General features: G+C 50.7%; 1 protein-coding gene across 2 annotated transcripts; it reads left to right on the forward strand.

Moving 5' to 3' along the window:
- The first annotated feature begins 5,923 nt into the window (after nucleotides 1-5,923).
- On the forward strand, nucleotides 5,924-11,138 carry LOC135980113 (maestro heat-like repeat-containing protein family member 1). Of its 2 annotated transcripts, none has more exons than XM_065580176.1 (6): nucleotides 5,924-7,228; nucleotides 7,624-7,727; nucleotides 8,085-8,205; nucleotides 9,025-9,130; nucleotides 9,339-9,434; nucleotides 10,044-11,138. In XM_065580176.1, the coding sequence occupies exons 1-4, from the start codon at nucleotides 7,012-7,014 to the stop codon at nucleotides 9,030-9,032; spliced, it is 450 nt and encodes a 149-aa protein (XP_065436248.1). In that variant the 5' UTR covers nucleotides 5,924-7,011; the 3' UTR covers nucleotides 9,033-9,130; nucleotides 9,339-9,434; nucleotides 10,044-11,138. Both variants share the same exon structure in this region, with proteins under 2 accessions (XP_065436248.1, XP_065436249.1).
- The last annotated feature ends 28 nt before the right edge of the window (nucleotides 11,139-11,166 follow it).

Below are 11,166 nucleotides of genomic sequence, written 5' to 3' on the forward strand. Positions count from 1 at the left end.
CATTTCTGAGAAACCGAGTGTAGCATTGGGAGCAGCTTGTGATGTTTTACTGTCTAGCCGGCTTGCTTCCTAGAATGAACACTCATTGAGCGGGGTGATCCACAGAGAGTAGCTCAAACCTCCAAAGTGTCTGCCCTGTGGCAGGACATTAGCACTGCAGGGGAGGGGTGGGTGTGGCAGTGACATCACAAAGGCCTTTTGCAGGATTTCAGCCTATTGGCCAAGGGTGTAGGGGAGGTGGTGACCTCACAGAGGGATGCTGACATCAGCCAGGCAGGACAGGGGCGCAGGGCCAGGGAAACCTCAGAGACCCCTGTGGCTTTGCTTCAGCAAGTCTCCTTCTCGAGATCTCTCTTTGAGGTCTGAGAGAGTATTATGGGTCACGTACGTGAGCACCAGGAGGAACCTCTTTTGAGTTTTCTCCTTTCTTTTTACTGATTTCACTAGAAAACTGACGTCCCTGTTTAGAAGGTAAGAGCCTCTGAGAGATTTGGAACCAGTTCAGTCTGATGCATCTGGCGCCATCTGAATTTTAGGCATGGAAAACACTAGCTTAAGGTGGCCAAATTTTATTCCCCACCTGGGATTTTGTCCCTTAGAATCTCTGGGGACATTAAGGTTTGTCCTTTTTCTTTTACCTTTTCCTCCATCCCTCCCTCCTTTCTCTTCATCTCTTACTTCTTTTGTCTGTTCCCCTGTTCCCCTCCCACCACCAGGAGGGGGGGGTGTGTGTCGTGGGGGTTGCTCTACAACTCCCATTGTGGGAGGTCCACCGAAAAATGTGGGGCTGAAATAGTGCTCAGACAGTGATCCCCAGCTGTGACCTGGGCCATCCTTTGGGCTCTCTGGTGAGAACCCTCATCCTCCCGCCCCTCGGTCTCTACCCTGATTGGCTGAGCAGGGCGTTATTGACAGGGAGGAGACTCAGGTCCCTGTTGTTTTCTTTTAAGACCAAGTAAATAGTCATAACCAGTCATATGTTCGACAAATTTTGCTGCTTCTCTGCAGTTCATTATTTTCTCTACCATTCCAGTTCTCTTAAAATACTTGCTGAATAATTACTATGAACTCTTGCTGGTCTGGAACTCACTTGAGAGCACTTTATTCAGGTCATTCAATGTCTGAAATTCAAGATCCGATGGTTAGTTTGAAAATCAGGGCTCTTGGGTCCTATTCCCAACTCTGCCACGGACTGGCTGTGTGACCTAAGAGAAGTCAATTCTCCTTTCTCAGCCTTAGCTTCTCCCTCTTTCAAGTAGGGATAACAATCCGCTCCTACCTACCTCCCGACAGGTGGAGGATGGGGATCTATTGGAGAGCGTCACTAGGAGCAGTGCATAAGATGAGGTGTCCTATCATGTTTACTCAGATCAGATTAGGACATAATAGAATGGCTGAAATAGTCTATTTTATTTGTATTTTATTATGTCGCAATTGTTAAGAGCAGCAACTACTTAGCTCAGACTGAAACATCTTATCTAATTTTTGAGATCTAAGTGTCTCCTCTTTGTGTGCGACGAGACAAACACGTACTCCTGTTCTTTTTGTGACACAGAAGATGCTTTTGTTTTGCAACAAAATATTTTTGCAAAGAATTTTCATGCCACTTGATATGATTTCAAGAAAGAAACTGGTTTAGTTTGAATGGGATTTTCGGACAGAAACGGTTTCAATGAAATTTCCCCACCATCTCGATTCCTGGGCTCTATCCCTGTCTTTGGGGGGTTTGCTGTCTGTTAGAACAGGAGTCTGATTTGGATAGGGATAGAGACCTCTTTAATGTTTTTAATGAAGTAAATACTAATGGCAATTGTGTGATCATGGGAGACTTTAACTTCCCAGATATAGACTGGAGGACAAGTGCTAGTAATATAATAGGGCTCAGATTTTCCTAGATGTGATAGCTGATGGATTCCTTCACCAAGTAGTTGAAGAACCAACAAGAGGGGATGCCATTTTAGATTTGGTGTGGGTAGTGAGGATCTCTTAGAAGAAATGGTTGTAGGGGACAGCCTTGGTTTGAGCGATCATGAGCTAATTCAGTTTAAACTAAATGGAAGGGTAAACAAAAATAGATCTGTGACTAGGGTTTTTGATTTCAAAAGGGCTAACTTTAAAAAATTAAGGAAATTAGATAGGGAAGTGGATTGGACTGAAGGACTTGTGGATCTAAAGGCGGAGAAGGCCTGGAATTACTTCAAGTCAAAGTTGCAGAAACTATCAGAAGCCTGCATCCCAAGAAAGGGGGGGAAATTCATAGGCAGGAGTTGTAGACCAAGTTGGATGAGCAAGCATTTCAGAGAGATGATTAAGAAAAAGCAGAAAGCCTACAAGGAGTGGAAGATGGGCGGGGAGGGATAGCTCAGTGGTTTGAGCACTGGCCTGCTAAACCCAGGGTGGTTGTGAGTTCAATCCTTGAGGGGGCCACTTAGGGATCTGGGGCAAAATCAGTACTTGGTCCTGCTAGTGAAGGCAGGGGGCTGGACTCGATGACCTTTCAAAGGTCCCTTCCAGTTCTAGGAGATAGGATATCTCCATTAATTTAAATTTAAATTTAAATTTAAAAATGGGCGTGATCAGCAAGGAAAGCTACCTTACTGAGGTCAGAACATGTAGGGATAAAGTGAGAAAGGCCGAAAGCCATGTAGAGTTGGACCTTGCAAAGGGAATTCAAACCAATAGTAAAAGGTTTTATAGCCATATCAATCAGAAGAAAATAAAGAAAGAAGAAGTGGGACCACTAAACACTGAGGATGGAGTGGAGGTTAAGGATAATCTAGGCATGGCCCAATGTCTAAACAAATACTTTGCCTCAGTCTTTCAGAGGCTAATGAGGAGCTTAGGGATAATGGTAGGATGACAAATGGGAATGAGGATATGGAGGTAGATATTACCACATCTGAGTTAGAAGTCAAACTCGAACAGCTTAATGGGACTAAATCGGGGGGCCCAGATAATCTTCATCCAAGAATATTAAAAGAACCGGCACATGAAATTGCAAACCCATTAGCAAGAATTTTTAATGAATCTGTAAACTCAGGGGTTGTACCGTATGACTGGAGAATTGCTAACATAGTTCCTAGCTTTAAGAAAGGGAAAAAACGTGATCCGGGTAACTACAGGCCTGTTAGTTTGACATCTGTAGTATGCAAGGTCTCAGAAAATGTTTTGAAGGAGAAAGTAGTTAAGGACATTGAGGTCAATGGTAATTGGGACAAAATACAACATGGCTTTACAAAAGGTAGATCGTGCCAAACCAACCTGATCTCCTTCTTTGAGAAGGTAACAGATTTTTTAGACAAAGGAAATGCAGTGGATCTAATTTACCTCGATTTCAGTAAGGCATTTGATACGGTTCCACATGGGGAATTATTAGCTAAATTGGAAAAGATGAGGATCAATATGAAAATTGAAAGGTGGATAAGGAACTGGTTAAAGGGGAGACTACAACGGGTCATACTGAAAGGTGAACTGTCAGGCTGGAGGGAGGTTACTAGTGGAGTTCTTATATTATGGGAACAAGTAAATAACTTTTCCTTATTCACTTTCTCCACATCACTCATGATTTCATATACCTCTATCATATCCCCCCATAGTCTCCTCTTTTCCAAGCTGAAAAGTCCTAGCCTCTTTAATCTCTCCTCATATGGGACCCCTTCCAAACCTCTAATCATTTTAATTGCCCTTCTCTGAACCTTTTCTAATGCCAGTATATCTTTTTTGAGATGAGGAGACCACATCTGTACACAGTATTCAAGATGTGGGTGTACCATGGATTTATATAAGGGCAATAAGATATTCTCCGTCTCATTCTCTATCCCCCTTTTAATGATTCCTAACATCCTGTTTGCTTTTTTGACTGCCGCTGCACACTGCGTGGAAGTCTTCAGAGAACTATCCACGATGACTCCAAGATCTTTTTCCTGATTCGTTGTAGCTAAATTAGCCCCCATCATATTGTATGTATAGTTGGGGTTATTTTTCCCAATGTGCATTACTTTACGTTGTCCACATTAAATTTCATTTGCCATTTTGTTGCCCAATCACTTAGTTTTGTGAGAGCTTTTTGAAGTTCTTCACAGTCTGCTTTGGTCTTAACTATCTTGAGCACTTTAGTATCATCTGCAAACTTTGCCACCTCACTTTTTACCCCTTTCTCCAGATCATTTATGAATAAGTTGAATAGCATTGGTCCTAGGACTGACCCTTGGGGAACACCACTAGTTACCCCTCTCCATTCTGAAAATTTACCATTTATTCCTTCCCTTTGTTCCCTTTCTTTTAACCAGTTCTCAATTCATGAAAGGATCTTCCCTCTTATCCCATGACAACTTAATTTACATAAGACCCTTTGGTGAGGGACCTTGTCAAATGCTTTCTGGAAATCTAAGTACACTATATCCACTGGATCCCCCTTGTCCACATGTTTGTTGACCCCTTCAAAGAACTCTAATAGATTAGTAAGACACGATTTCCCTTTACCTAAACTATGTTGACTTTTGCCCAACAATTTATGTTCTTCTATGTGTCTGACAATTTTATTCTTTACAATTGTTTCAACTAATTTGCCCGGTACTGACATTAGACTTACTGGTCCGTAATTGCCGAGATCACCAATAGTGCCCTTTTTAAATATTGGTGTTACATTAGCTATCTTCCAGTCATGGATACAGAAGCTGATTTAAAGGACAAGTTACAAACAATAATTAGTAGTTCCGCAATTTCACATCTGAGTTCTTTCAGAACTCTTGGGTGAATGCCATCTGGTCCCAGTGACTTATCAGTTAATTCCAAAACCTCCTCTAGTAACACCGCAATCTGTGACAATTCATGAGATTTGTCACCTACAAATACTGGCTGAGGTTTGGGAATGGCTGGAAGGTGAAAAGAGACAAATTCCTATGACAAATAAGGCACAAATATTCAACAGCGAGGATGATTGACCTCAGGAAGAAGCTACCAAGAAAAGTGGTGGATTCTCCGTCTCTTGATGTCATTTAATAAAGACTAGATGCCTTTCTGGAATGTGTTTACCCCAACAGTAGCTATTGTGGTAGACAGGAGGCCTGTGATATGCAGGGGGTCAGATTAGATGCTCTAACTGTCTCTTCTGCCCATAAAGTCTACTCATTTCTGAGAAACCGAGTGTAGTATTGGGAGCAGCTTGTGATGTTTTACTGTCTAGCCGGCTTGCTTCCTAGAATGAACACTCATGGAGCGGGGTGATCCACAGGGAGTAGCTCAAACCTCCAAAGTGTCTGGCCTGTGGCAGAACATTAGCACTGCAGGGGAGGGGTGGGTGTGGCAGTGACATCACAAAGGCCTTTTGCAGGATTTCAGCCTATTGGTCAAAGGTGCTGGGGAGGTGGTGACCTCACAGAGAGATGCTGACATCAGCCAGGCAGGACGGGCGCAGGGCCAGGGAAACCTCAGAGTCCCCTGTAGCTTTGCTTCAGCAAGTCTCCTTCTCGAGGTCTCTCTCTTTGAGGACTGAGAGAGTATTTAGGTTCACGTATATGAGCGCCAGGAGGAACCTCTTTTGAGTTTTCTCTTTTGTTTTTCCTGATTTTACTAGAAAACAGACATCCCTGTTTAGAAGGTAAGAGCCTCTGAGAGGTTTGGAACCTGTTCAGTCTGATGCATCTGGCGCCAGCTGAATTCTAAGCATGGAAAACACTAGCTTAAGGTGGTCGAATTTTATTCCCCACCTGGGATTTTGTCCCTTAGAATCACTGGGGACATTAGGGTTTGTCCTTTTTGTTTTACCTTTTCCTCCATCCCTCCCTCCTTTCTCTTCATCTCTTACATCTTCTGTCCTTTCCTCTGTTCCCCTCCCACCACCAAGAGGACTCTGTGTGTGTGTCGTGGGGGGTGCTCTGCAATGGGAACAGGGACAATTCTCCAACTTTGGGCAGTTGAGAGCCTCGGTGAGATAAGGGGCGTTAAAGCCCTTTGTGAAGGAGAAAGGGGAGTTTCACGGTGTTGAGCACCAAGGAATTCTAAACTTTGCTAAAACATCTAGTCTGCAGAAACCAGAAATGGTCGGGGCCACATTGTAACCATTGTCTTTTTTAAAGCCCATTGAGGGATGTGAGTCCCACCTTTTTAGGTATCTGGGGTGCTGGGAGGAGAGAAGAGGTGCCTGTCTCCATTTTATGGCCTCAACAAACTAAGTGCTGTGCCCCAGTTCTCGTCAGAGATCCCTGAAAAAGAACGTCTTCCCATCCATTAACATACCTGGAAAGATACTGGAACTCCTTATTAAACAATCAGTTTGTCAGCACCTACAGGACAATTTGGTTCTTAGGACTAGTGAGCATGGACTTGTCAAGAACAAATCATTCCAAACCAATCCTAGCTCCTTCTTTGGCAGGGTTACGGGCCTAGTGGAGGTGGGTAAACAGTAGATGTGATCCATCTTGGTGTTAATAAGGACATTCTCACAAACAAACTAGGGAGATGTGGTCTAGATGCAATTAGCATAATATGTGTGCACAGATGCTTGCAAGCCCATACTCCAACAGCCCAGAACCAAACAGCAGGAAGCAGATCATGCAATGAACTCCTGCCAGTGCGTGTAGATTGCATTACATGCACCCCTATGGTGGGAGGAGGAGCTGCTCTGGCTGGGGCAGGGATGGGGAGGGACCAAACAGGCTGGTTAGTCAGAGGCTGCCTTGACCCCAGACTCACGCCCGCTCCCCGCTCGGTTCCAGGATGGCCAGGCTCCTGAGGATGTTCAGGAAGAAGGCTCTGCAGGTGGCCCCAGAGCCTGAGGGAAGCAGCTGCCATCTTCCCCAGGAGCACAGCGGCTCCTCCGTCCCCACTGGCGGGGAAGGAGCTCCCGGCCCGGCCAGGAGGTGGGAGTGCCCAGCCTTCTGGCGGAGAAAACCCGCTCCCAGCGCAGGCGCCGAGGTGGGAGAGGCCAGGTCGAAATGGAGCTGGGCCAGGCTGCGGCTGGGCAGGCAGGACCCAGCGCAGGAGGGGAGCCGGGCAGGGTGACTCTGGGGCATGTTGTGTGGGCAGCAGCGGCCCCAGGAGCCCAGCCCTGATTCCCAGCAGGAGGCATCGCCCTGCCCGGTCACTGAGGACCTTCCAGCCTCCCCAGGGCAGGAGGTGGAGGATCCCTGTCCCACCACCAGCAGCTCGGCCCGCTCCCCATGGGACAGCAGCAGTGCCTGGGACTCGGGCAGCAGCGAGGCCGATGGGCGCCGCTGCTTTGTTCTAGGTGAGGAGTCAGGCTGGGCTCAGAGAGAGATGAGGGCGGGGCTGTGAACACCCTGGGCCCAGGCCCTTGATCAGTGCTATGGGGGCGGGTCCCCAGCCCAGGGGTCTGGCTTGAGCCACATGAACCCCACTAACACTAGATGCTGCCACTTTGGTCCTTGGTGCTCCAGTTGGGGGGAGGCACCTCCCAGGGAGTCCAGGACAGCGTGGGGGGGTCTCTTTGCTATGGGCTCCTGAAGGAGTTGGGGGCTGAAGGCATCACTGAGAGGGGGGAGTGTGGGGCCCGATCTGCCCTGGGTCCCGGAGGTGGGAAGGGGACACATTGCCCCATCGTGCCCCTGTCCTTCCCGCAAGTGGCAGCAGGCGTCACCCTGTCCCCTTCTCTCCCTGGTGCAGGGACCGCCAGGGACTCAGGGGACGAGGAGGAGGAATGGGTGGACGTGGCCACAGAGGAGGCTGCTCTCAATAACAGCCGAGAGCAGCTCCAAGGCGGAGAAAAGGTACAAACGTACCCCAGCTGTACTGGAACCGAGACTGTCCTGCCCCTTCCCAGCACCTGACCCCCTGCAGAGGGTCTTGTCCCTGATGATCCACCAGCCCTAATGGGGACCTTTCTCCTCCATGATCTGGGACCCCAGAGGTGGGGGTGTCTGTCACACACCAGCCGGGTCTCCTCCCCCCACAGGCACTGTCCCAGTTCCTGACCCTGCTTGTGGTGGAGTGGTGGGTGATTTGGACAATGGGCGGGTCCCCACTATCCCCCATTCAGGCCTGAGTCCTGCAGCTGCTGTGTGGGGGCAGGGAGGTCCCTGGCTAACTGTCTCTCTCTCCCCTAACCCCACTCCTGGTGGGTGCAGGAGGAGGCCCAGCAGCTTGTGTTCCTGCACGCCATCCACCCCGCGTCTCGCTGCACAGCAGAGAGGGCAGGACACAGTGGAGCCGCACTGCTGCAAGGCGGCTGTGGCGGAGAGGATTGTGGTGAGCGAGACACGGTGCCCAGCAGCTGGAGGAAAGACAGAGACCTGGGAGGGGCAGGGGTCTCCCCAGGCCAATGGATGGGGGATTGTTGGTGCTGGAGGGGCAGCAGAGGGCAGGGATTGCTGGGGCTGAAGACTGGGGAGAAGAGACGGGAGAAACTCGGAGAGTGGTCACTATTGGGCAGGAATCGGAGGAGCGGGGGGCAGGTGGGGGGATCCTGCTGGCTGTGTGGGGCCCTGGCTGTGTAATCTCCTCACTGAGAAGTGTCAGTGTGGCCCGAATCTCACACGCTCCTTTGTCTCCGTTGGGTCTCACAGGAGCTCATTGAGGAGCTGCCTGATAACTCTCCACCCGGCGCCGTCCTCGCTAACTCCCTGATTGCTGTGGGCAACCTCAGGCACCGAGACCCTCCGGCCCAGTTCCCCTAACCCCAGTGCTGCTCAGGCCCAGGGCTGGGAGTCACTGCCCCTCCCACTCCCAGGTCACCGCCCAAGGGTGGCTCCTCTGGCAGAGGTGGGGGGAAGGTTCACTCTCTCCTGGCTGGGCTGTTCTTTTCACTCCAGTAACATTGCAACGGCTTTGGGGAGAGGCTCACACCCAGGATCAGATACAGGAGGGGCAGCAGGGTCCAGGGAACAGGTGCTATTCCTGCCCTGCCACTGTCTGTCTGAGAAACCTTGGCCTTGTCATTCCCTGGCTCGGTGCCTCAGTTTCCATTCTCGCCAGCCTGTGCCTATTTCCCTGCAGTTTCACCTGCATGTTGGTGCCAGTCCCATGCCCGCACTGCACAGTCTAATGCCGGCTCCTCTCTCTTGCCAGCACCATGACACCTGCCCTGGAGCCAGAGCTGGAGACCCACCTCCTCCGAGCTGCCCTGCACGCCGTCTTCACCCTGGGCATGGAGAAGGACACCACCCAAGTGCAGGTAGATCAGCTAAAGTCATGGATTGAAGAGCCAGCTGTCATCCTGCCATGAATCCTGGCTAATTGCCTGCAGTGGGATGTGAATGAGAGAGGCCAGGATATGTGTTTGGGGGTCTCACCAGTGCTTCCCAGAGACCCCACTTCCCATCCTGTGGCAGGTGTAGCCCCAGTTTCCCTAACTCTGACCCATGGCTCTCCCTTGCTTTCAGGATCTGCCTAGGGTCTTGCCAGACCTCCTGGACGCCATGCTGGGGAACCTGCTGGCAGAGTCCCCAGACACCGACAGGCTCCAGTACATCTTGGAGGTGAGCCCGATGAGAGGGGTGGGGGCAATTTTACCTTCACTCTTAGATCCATTTTCCAGTCTGTCCTCCTAGCTGAGCCCCCAGTGGGCATCCTTGGTCAGGGCAGTCAGTGCAATGCAGTGTCAGGCCCTTCCTCCTTAAAGGACAGAGGAAGGAGCTGGGATTTCAAGCCAGAGTTCTGCCTGGTTGTGTTGAGCACTAACCACAGGGCCCCTGGCTGGCTTGGGGAGTGAGAGTCTGAACCCCTCCTGGGAGATCCAGAAGAGGGTCCTCAGAGAAGAGTCACAGGCTCCTTCCTAGAGAAACAGGAGGGCCCCAGAGAATCAGCCCGTCTCTCCGACGGGCCCTGAGATGTCTGAGGGGATTGTTCAGGAATCAGGAGTGCAGGGAGGATGGGACCAGCCCCGACACTGAACATTGTTCCAGTCTAGAGAGACAATGACAAGTTGTGACCTGCAGGATTCAAGAATCGTCCTGCGGGCAACAATCCCCTTCCAAAGCTCTGCAATCAATGAATCAGATATTCCACCCTGCGCACAATGTCTCAGCCCCCTGGGGATGGGTGTGTGTCTGTGCCCATTGATCCTGATCTGCCTCCTTTCCCCACAGCACATTAACTACTGGATCGTGTCCAGGGTGCCGCGAGAGAGAGCCAGGGCCGTTAAGAGCAGCACGGCCCTGCTCAGATTCACCATCACCCTCCCTGAGTTTGACATAAGTGACCTCTGACCCCAGCTTCCTGACTCCAGGCGTAGGTGATCTGGCTCCCACGGGCTGTAGGATCTGCTGCTGCAGGGGCTGTGGGTTAGGAGTGTTCCTCTTGGGGAGGCAGAGTCAGAGCAGAGAGTGAGCCTGGCTTGAGTCAAGTTCTTCTTGTCCTAGTTAAGTGGTGACTCTGGGCTTTTAAGGGGACTGTGCTCCAGGTTCATGCCTCCCTGTCATCCTGGAGCAGCTGGGGAAGCAAGTCCTCATGGAGGGCCCTGCCCACAGCCCTGTGCTCCAGGCTTCCTTGGGGGCTGACCCCGGCTGGAGGATGAGTCTCTCTATCTCTTTCTGTGTTCCACACCACGCCCTGCAATTCTGTTGGGCCGGGTACGCAGCGAGGACTCTGCCCACTGTGCAGCCACCAATGGGATTGGAAGGACACAAGCCCTGCAACCAGAAAGACAAATGTGTGTGTGTCTCTCTCCCTGTCACCTACTCCCTCCTGGGGGAAACCCAGCAGCTGATGGGGGACAAGGTGAGCAGCTGCATTAGACTCAGGAGATTGGGGCGGGGCCCAGGCCTCATTCCCATCCTGTGGCCATTCGCTGGCATGGCACAAGTTGCCTGGTGGGGAATGAAAGGGAGAGCAGGTGCTCCTGGGAAGGGAGATGAATTCACCTCCATGAGCAGGAGCGAGCCAGCTTGTCCCCGGAGCAGCTCCACCCAGCTCTTTAGCCAGGCTAATTAATGGCAAGCTTTGCCTCATCCCAGACTTATGTTCTTAGGACAGGGTGCTATTGCTCTTGGGAAGGGCAGGAGAGTCCCCCAAGTGCCCTCTGCAAGACTCTCCTGTCCCACAGGGCCGCACCCAATTCCTAGTGGTCTGGTGTCTGTGTCACCCGAGCCACCACCCAGAGTTGCTCCCATCACTGGCAGCCTGGGAGGCCAAGGACTGATGGGTGATGGCGTCTGACCAGGCAGGGCTGAGGCACATGGGAAGGGGACGCTTGTCCTGCTGCTGGGAAGG

Source organism: Chrysemys picta, unplaced genomic scaffold (assembly GCF_011386835.1).
Source record: "Chrysemys picta bellii isolate R12L10 unplaced genomic scaffold, ASM1138683v2 scaf1874, whole genome shotgun sequence".
Taxonomy (NCBI): domain Eukaryota; kingdom Metazoa; phylum Chordata; order Testudines; family Emydidae; genus Chrysemys; species Chrysemys picta.